This window comes from Mauremys reevesii, unplaced genomic scaffold (genome assembly GCF_016161935.1).
Source record: "Mauremys reevesii isolate NIE-2019 unplaced genomic scaffold, ASM1616193v1 Contig67, whole genome shotgun sequence".
NCBI classification, from domain to species: domain Eukaryota; kingdom Metazoa; phylum Chordata; order Testudines; family Geoemydidae; genus Mauremys; species Mauremys reevesii.
This window is the reverse complement of record NW_024100881.1, coordinates 1-8,182: the sequence shown is the minus strand read 5'-3', so window position 1 is coordinate 8,182 and position 8,182 is coordinate 1. Positions and strand designations below refer to the sequence as shown.

The 8,182-nt window shown below is 53.0% G+C and overlaps 1 protein-coding gene across 1 annotated transcript; it reads left to right on the top strand.

Moving 5' to 3' along the window:
- The first annotated feature begins 2,632 nt into the window (after nt 1-2,632).
- On the top strand, nt 2,633-7,477 carry LOC120394574 (scavenger receptor cysteine-rich type 1 protein M130-like). Its single transcript, XM_039518801.1, has 4 exons — nt 2,633-2,822; nt 4,682-5,011; nt 5,699-5,893; nt 6,789-7,477. The coding sequence occupies exons 1-4, from the start codon at nt 2,759-2,761 to the stop codon at nt 6,836-6,838; spliced, it is 639 nt and encodes a 212-aa protein (XP_039374735.1). The 5' UTR covers nt 2,633-2,758; the 3' UTR covers nt 6,839-7,477.
- Nucleotides 7,478-8,182: the final 705 nt, after the last annotated feature.

The following is an 8,182-nucleotide window of genomic DNA, read 5'->3' as shown; positions in this document are numbered from 1 at the left end:
GCTCTCTGGGGCTACCCTGCCCCAGCTCCTCAAGCCCCTGCCAGAGCAGTCCCCTAGCTCTGTCCTCCCAGGTCCCGGCCGGTCCTGGAGGCGGGACCCCTGGCTGGAGGGACCCTGGGCTGAGGCGCGGCCCGGGAGCCCTGCTGCTTACCTGACCCTGCCAGCGCCGGACCTGCTGGAGGCAAGGGGGGAGTGGGTGGAGTCAGCACTGGTGGGGGGGAGCCCAGGGATGGGGCAGCAGGGGGTGGAGGTGGGGGAGGACACTGGCAGGGGGACGGGGAGAGCCCAGGGCTGGGGTTGGGGGCAGCCAAAATTTTTTTTGCTTGGGGTGGCAAAAAACCTAGAGCCGGCCCTGGGTGCTGCAGTTTGGTTGTTGACAATCTGTGGTGTGAAATGCTTTTCTCTCATCTCTGTGCTTTTAAAAAAAAAACTTCCTTGAATGTCTCTGTAATGATCCCCACTTCTGGTACCACTGTAATGGGCTGGCACCCAACTCTCGCAAGCACCCCCTGGTTAAGTGCGTGCATGCCTGCAGTTTTTCTCCGCTCATGGTGCCCCCATTGGCAGCTGCACTTGTCAGTCAGGTCTTCAGTGACTCAGCCCAAGTCTGTGTGCGAAACAAACAAACCTCTTCTGGGGTACACAGTCCAAAATGTGCTGCAGCTGTTCCCGGGCTCAGTCTTTAACAGTCCAGTAGGGCCCGTTATGGTACCCTCTTGTCATAACTATAAAGGGAAGGGAACAGCCCTCCTGTGTACAATACTATAAAACCCCTCCTGGCCAGAGACACCAAAATCCTTTTACCTGTAAAGGGTTAAGAAGCTCAGGTAACTTGGCTGACACCTGACCCAAAGGACCAATAAGGGGACAAGATACTTTCAAATCTTGGTTGGGGGGAAGGCTTTTGTTTGTGCTCTTTGTTTAGGGGGTTGTTCGTTCTTGGGACTAAGAGGGACCAGACATCAATCCATGCTCTCCAAACCTTTCTGAACCAGTCTCTCATATTTCAAACTTGTAAGTAACAGCCAGGCAAGGCGTTTTAGGTTTATCTTTGTTTTCTCAACTTGTAAATGTTCCTTTTGCTAGAGTGTTTACCTCTGTTTGCTGTGACTTTGAACCTAAGGCTAGAGGGGGTTCCTCTGGGCTCTTTGAATCTGATTACCCTGTAAAGTTATTTTCCATCCTGATTTTACAGAGATGATGATTTTTACCTTTCTTTTTTTAATTAAAAGCCTTCTTTTTAAGAACCTGATTGATTTTTCCTTGTTTTAAGATCCAAGGGGGTTGAATCTGGACTCACCAGGAATTGGTGGGGGAAAAGGAGGGGAATGGTTAATTTCTCCTTGTTTTAATGTCCAAGGGTTTGTATCGGTGTTCACCAGGAAATTGGTGAAAAAGTCTCTCAAGGCTACCCAGGGAAGGGTTATAGTACTTGGGAGGGAGATATTCGGGGGGGTGGGGGAGGTAGGCAGAGTTTCCCAAATGACTCATAAATAATTTGGGTTGTGGCAGCAAAACCAGATCTAAGCTGGTAGTTAAGCTTAGAGGTTCTCATGCAGGTCCCCACATCTGTACCCTAGAGTTCAGAGTGGGGAAGGAATCTTGACACCTCTCCATTTGGTATCAACCTCTAACCCTTCCTGGGCTGACACCCCCAATTAGTCCAATGGTGACCTATCTCAGTACCCCTTCAGCTGGTGCATCTTCCTGTAGCCCTCCCTGGGCTCAGTCTTTAAGCAACTTAACAGGGCTCATCACGGTACCCTCGCTTGGTCCGGCTAGGTTGCAAGGTTCCTGCTCTGGAATTGAGCAGTGCCCCAAGGGCTTCTTCCCTGCGACTCCTTGCCTCCACTTGTGCCACCCCTCTTGGACTCAGTTCACTGACCACAGCTCCTCACTGAGTCAGTCCCAGGGCAGCCCCCTTCCCTGCAGTGCCACCATTCTAATTCCCTTCCTTAGGGCATAGCCACTTCCCCCAGAGCCTGGTGAGCAACCTGGTCCCACCCACTGCTTTGGGTCCAAAACCAGGGACCCTTGAAGTATAGCAGCCTTATGCTGTGCCCCTTAACTAATTGCTGCTCTACATTTCCTTGGGCCACATCCCCATAGCTCATCTTGGTTGAGCCCTGGCAGCCAGACAGAAGCTACTCTCCAGCTCCCAGTCCGTGCAGAAATCTGCTTGTTTCACCTTCAGCACCCAGCAGCCAGCCAGGAACTCCTTCCTCACTCCTCGAGTCCCTGCCAGGACAGGGTTTGCATGACAGCATGAGTGAAACACTGACCGTCTGCCCCTTTGGTTGGTGCAGAGACAGCGGGAAGGGCTGGGGGGCACCAGCAGGTGCAGAGATCAAGGGAGAGATTATTCAGTGGGTGCTGGGGGGCCGCGAGCAGATGCAGAGAGGGGAAGATGAGAATGGGTGAGGTTTACCAAGCTAAGCCCCTCCAGATGGTGCCTGAGGCTGTCCCTGCAGTGAGAAGCAAGCATGCAGTGAATTATAGCAGTTGCCATGGGGTGCAGAGTCTTGCCAGGAGGTTCATTTCATACCTCCCTGGGCTCTGCACAGGAGCCTCCTCACACTCCTTCCTCTACTCGTGAGTCTGGCACATCATGTGTCTCATGCAGGAAACCAGCAGCTGCAGCTTTGGCCAGCCTGAGAAATGAAACCCACAGATTGGAGAAGCCCAGAACCAGGCTCTCCCTTCCCCACTGAGCAATCCTCACTGGGGGGCCACGCAGCTCACAGTGAGGGCTCTGGAGATGGTCGCCAGGGGTTACGGGACTGGGAACACAGCGCTGCTCACCCTGCTGGGCTGGCTCGGGGGTGAGTGCCCTTTTCTCCTGGTGTTCGGCTGCACAGAGATTTTTAAAGACTCATAAATAATGTTTCCCTGGCACCTTTTACTAAAGACTTAGGTGTTGGATTTCCCTGGGAATCCAGATACCTAGGTTTTATTCCTAATGTTGGGAGGGGAGTGGGGTCTAGTGATTAGAGCAAGGGGTGCTGGGAATCAGGGCTTTTCCTTCAAGGTTTTTATGGTCAGGCTTGACAAAGTCCTAGCTGGGATGATCTAGTTGGGAATTGGTCCTGCTTTGACCAGGCGGTTGGACTAGATGACCTCCTGAGTTCCCTTCCAACCCTGTTACTCTGATTCTATGACTCCTGGATTCTGTCCCCAGCTCTCGGGAGGAAGTGGAGTCTAGTGAGTTAGAGTGGGGAGGGGGCTGGAGGGAAGTGGGGTCTAGTGGGTTAGAGCATGGGAGGCTGGAAGCCCGGACTCCTGGATTCTAGCATTGGCTCTGATAGGGGAGTGGGGTCTAGCAATTAGAGCAGGGGGCTGGGAGCCTGGACTCTTGGGTTTGATTACCAGTTCTGGGATGGAGGAAATGACCAAGGATGCATGGGGGAGCAGGAGTAGTTCAGCAGCTCAGAATGACTCTGCTCCCCCCACCAAAAAAACTGCACAACTAGGCCTGGGAAAGGAGGTTGGTTGTGTGTGTGGTGGGGGGGGGGGAAGGGGAGTAAAGATTCCTTGAAGCTGTTCCCTGGGGTTGGGAAGGGGTGAAGAGCTTCACAGCTGCAGAAGGGGAGTGGAGGGTGGGGCTGGGGGTCAAAGCAGAGGTATTTCCAGTTGAGAGAGGGAAGTGTTAATGCCATAGTACAAGGTGCTGGGAAGGCCTCATCTGGAAAACTGTGCATGACTTTGGTCAGTCATGCACTAGAAATATGAATTCAGGCTGGACCAAGTTTAGAGAAGGGTTATTAGGATGACCAGGGGCTGGAGTACAGTCTTATGAGGGGACTGGAAGAGCTTGACTTGTTCAGCATGGTGATACGCAGGCTGAGAGGGGATCCAATGCTCTCTCTAAATACATTGTGCAGGGGAGGGAGGGCACCAGAGAGGGTGAACAGCTACAGAAAATAAAAGAGGAGGAGGCAGGTTCTGGAACCTCCTCCTAATAGGAGGAATGGGGGACAAACACCCTAACTAGTTTGAAGATGGAGCTTGATGTGTTTCCAAATTGGATGCACCCTTCCAGTCCTGACCTGGGTTCCCACTGCGGTTTAGCTTCAGTCAGTTCCTTAGGTGCGGTTTGCACTGGTTAACTAAAGTGCCGTTTGCAAGCTGAGTGAAAACCATGTCAGCTGGTGTGTCTAGACTTTTCTTGGTTCTGCTTCATTCCTGTTCTGGCAGGGGGAAGCTAACCTCAAAACTGCCAAATTCAAAATGGGAACATCTATATGGGGTTTGCACAAGTTCAATAAGTTGGTTTTTGAAGTGGTTTCAACTGCACTAGTGCAATCCATGTATAGTGCAGGTCACAGTCTCACCCACCTGTGAAGGATGTAATTATGGGTAGAGTTTCTACAAATAGCTTAAGCAATTTGAAAGGGAGGTATATGTTCAACTGGGAAATCTTCATATTTTTTGTGAAGCCCTTGCTGCAAATAGTCTGAGCTGAAGAGAACTCATTACCTTTATACAGTTAGGATTTTCAGCTGTTGAAACGCACATTCTAAGCCCTAGCTCAGGACAAAGAGCTGGTCAGCTCCAGGTCCCCAGGAGACAGGGAACATCCCACTGTAAACGCATGTGAACATAAGGGATGCTAGAAAGGATGTTCATGGGTCAGACCTAATCTCCCCTTCTCTATGTCTTTATTTCCATGGTTCATTTGTAGGTTTGACCATTTCAGAGCAAGCTCAGCTCCGACTGGTGAATGGCTCGAGTCACTGTGCTGGGAGAGTCGAGGTGCTTCACAACCAGCAGTGGGGAAGCGTGTGTGATGTTGACTGGGACCTAAACGATGCTGGAGTTGTGTGCAGGCAGCTGGGTTGTGGGACGGCATTGTTAGCCCCAGGGAGGGCTGAGTTTGGAGAAGGGTCTGACCCCATCTGGCTGTCTGAGGTTAACTGCACAGGGAGAGAAGCTGCCCTCACGGAATGCTGGAGTGGGCCTTGGGGAGTGCATGACTGTAGCCACAGAGAAGATGCCAGTGTTGTGTGCTCAGGTAACCCTCACATATGGTACTGTGTGGTGAGTACTGTGCTACAGGGAGTAGAGCAGCATGTGTTACTCAACAGGGGTCATTCTCCACTCTGAATCAGCCCTGACTCTGATGTCCCAGACTGGCCTGAGCTGGGTAATTGATGCTGAGAGCTAAAACTGAGGCCCTGCCCATTTTCTCTCTCTTGGCACTTTCTCAGCAGTCTGGGAGTTAATGCTGGGTCTGAATTCCAAGTGGGGTGAATCCATTTTGCCTTCTTTCAGCCTGAAATCCTGATGTGCTTTCAGCTGGACACAGAATTCTCCTCACTTCCTGGCCCAAAGTTCTTTTTGCTTCAATCCCCAACGTCTAAGGGAATACTAACGCTGAGAGTCGCTGGGCAGGTCCCACAAGGTGTTGAGATGTCAGTGGGATGGGAGGGCTCCCAGTGTTTCTCAGGGGGCGCTTAACACTCTTCAGGGCCCAAATGCAGCCAAATCACACATGCTCTCAATACTAGTTTCCTCATCAATCTGTGTCAGTGGGCAGAATATTCTCCGCCCTCTCAGCTGCCTGTTCAAGCAGGAATTAGTTCAGGGGCAACCTGTGGCCTGTGTTATGTAAGAAGGCAGACAAGGTGATCACAATGGTCTCTTCTGGTGTTATAACCTATGGCACAGCCCTACCTCTGCCTTTCCTCCCTCACCTCAGGGCCTGCTATGTCCCTTGAAGTCTGGCTTCTCCGCTCTGCCCTGGTTCTGCTCCTGCTGGTGTCTGCCCCGATCATCACCTGCATCCTGAAGAAAGGAGCCCCCACCCTCCCTGAGCCCCTGAGAACTGGCAGTGGCAGCAAGGAACAGCCTGGAGAGGACCCAGTGATGGGAGAGGAGTCGGTTATATACGCCAGTTAGTAACTGTCATTTATGGGTGGTTCTGCTCAGACATTCAGCTGGGTAATTCTGGCAGCAATGTCTCTGGTCAGCCTGAAAACATAAGTCTGAGTCCACACCCCAGAGTCAAGGATACAAAGAAACCTTGGACATCTTTCATTATTTGTATCCAGAAAAATGTTCCACTTCCTTGAAATTGGGGGGAGGAGAGGGAACCCTATCTCTGACTGATAATTGGCCTCTAAATGATGAAATCCCAGAATCATGTGGCGCTACAAGGATGGGCCAAAATCATCCTCAGAGTAGGATACTGTTTGTGACCTAAATCATGGATGAACTCACTGATTTTCCCAGGCAAAGCAATGGGCTGGGGGCATGAGATGTACAAGTTACATGGAAGCGGGATGCCTGGATTGCAGCATGGTTCAGCTGTGAGGAGGGAGTTTTGGAATCTAAAACCTGATCTTAAATCTCCACTGGCCCAGAGCAGAGACCAGACAGCTTAAAATCTGGCCTGTTTGAACCTGGGTCTACTTTTGTGACTCTGGCCTGTCACTCTCCGAGAGCCACTGTCAAACTGTCCCGCCTCTGGGAATCAGAAATGATGCTTCCAAAGTCCCTGCTGTAGCTGTAGGATTTGTCCAGTATTTTCAGAGCTAAGATTTCTCTGCTCCCCAGATGCCTCCCTGTGCCATAGGGCAGAGTGTGCTCCGTAGCTGCTGAGATATCTATGGGAATTATTGGAGGATGTGGTTAAAGTGTGAGCAGGACTCTGTGCCTTGGGGATGGGGGGAGGATTGCCAGGAGGATTATCGCTGTAATGATTTAACTCCTTCCATGGTGTCCTTGGTTCAGCTCCATTTGCTTCTCAGTCTCCATTATCACTCCCTTTCACATTGTTTTATTCACAGATGTCTCAAATTTTGAGAGCACCCACGGACCTCAGAGAGAGATGTACTGACTAGGATGATGCCAGCAAGATAGGGCTGCGGGGGAGCCTGGCCTGGATTGGGGAGATGGAAGCTTCACCTCCTAGCCTCCAAACGTTCCACCCTCCCTGTCTCTTGCACTAGTGCCTGTGAGGGGCACGTGCTGGACGGCTGTGACTATCCTTCGGGATGGGGAGGGCTGTGCTAGCAGCAAATATCCTGACTGTCATTTAATGGCAGGGCATGTTCTGAACAGGGCTTATTTTAAATAAATTTAGGAAATACCTGGAACAGCCAGTTTTATCAGCTGTGTCACCTTGTTATGGGGTCATGAGTTAGCCTGTGCACACCACTCCCTCCAGTGGAGAGACTCAGAGCGTCTCAGCTGCATGCCTTAAACCCAGCACTGGGAGGAACTGACAGCTCCTCTTTTAGCTCAGAGAGTTGGTGTTGCCAAGGCAGGTGCTCTGTGCATCTCCCATTCCTCCTCCTCCCATCCCCTAGGCCATGGGCAGGCCATGGGCTCTGTGTGCCCCCAACTCTCCCTTCTCCTCTAACGTACCGTGGAGGTCATTGCCAGGGGTGGCTGTTAATGTTGCTGCTGTGAACGGGGACACACACACACACAATCTCAGCAGCTCATGGACTGTGACGTAAGCTAGGCCACATTACACCAGCAGATCTGCCCGTGGCTCTCCCCCTTCCCTGGCATCAGGAAGCAACCCCCCAGCGATGTGGGAGCTGCAGGCCCCGCCGGCTTTGCTCCAGCCGTCCAAGCCCCAGGGAAGAAGGGGGGGGGGGAAGAGGTGAAGAGGAGCCCTCGACCCCTGAGAGGCTTGGAGGCCCCAGGGCGTGTGGGGCCCTGAGCAGGGGGCCCATCATGCTCCCCGCACTGTGGCTGAGTCCCCCCAGCTCCCTGAGCCCTGACGGCCCCGGCCCCCCACTGGCTGGCTGCTGGCTTCCACGGCAACGTGCTGAACTGAACACGGGTCGCTGCCCCTGCGTCCCCATCCCCGTCCCGCCCCTCGCTGGCCCCGCCCAGCAGCAGCGTCGCCGAGGCTCAGGCCGTGCTGGGCCCAGCATTACCAACGTGGGGCCACTCACCCGGGGGCTGTGGCAGCTGGAGGGGCCGTTGGACTGTACCACTCACCTGAGGGGGTGGGCCAGAGGGGCTGTGGCAGCTGGAGGGGTCACTGGACTGTACCACTCACCTGAGGGGGTGGGCCAGAGGGGCTGTGGCAGGTGGAGGCAAAGGGACGGCAGGGATCTAGCATGGGAGCTGAGACCCAACAGGGGGCTCTGGGAGCTGTAGTTCCTTGGTTAGCTCCCTGCCTATAGAGCCGGCCCTGGAGCAGGGCAAGAACTACATTTCCCAG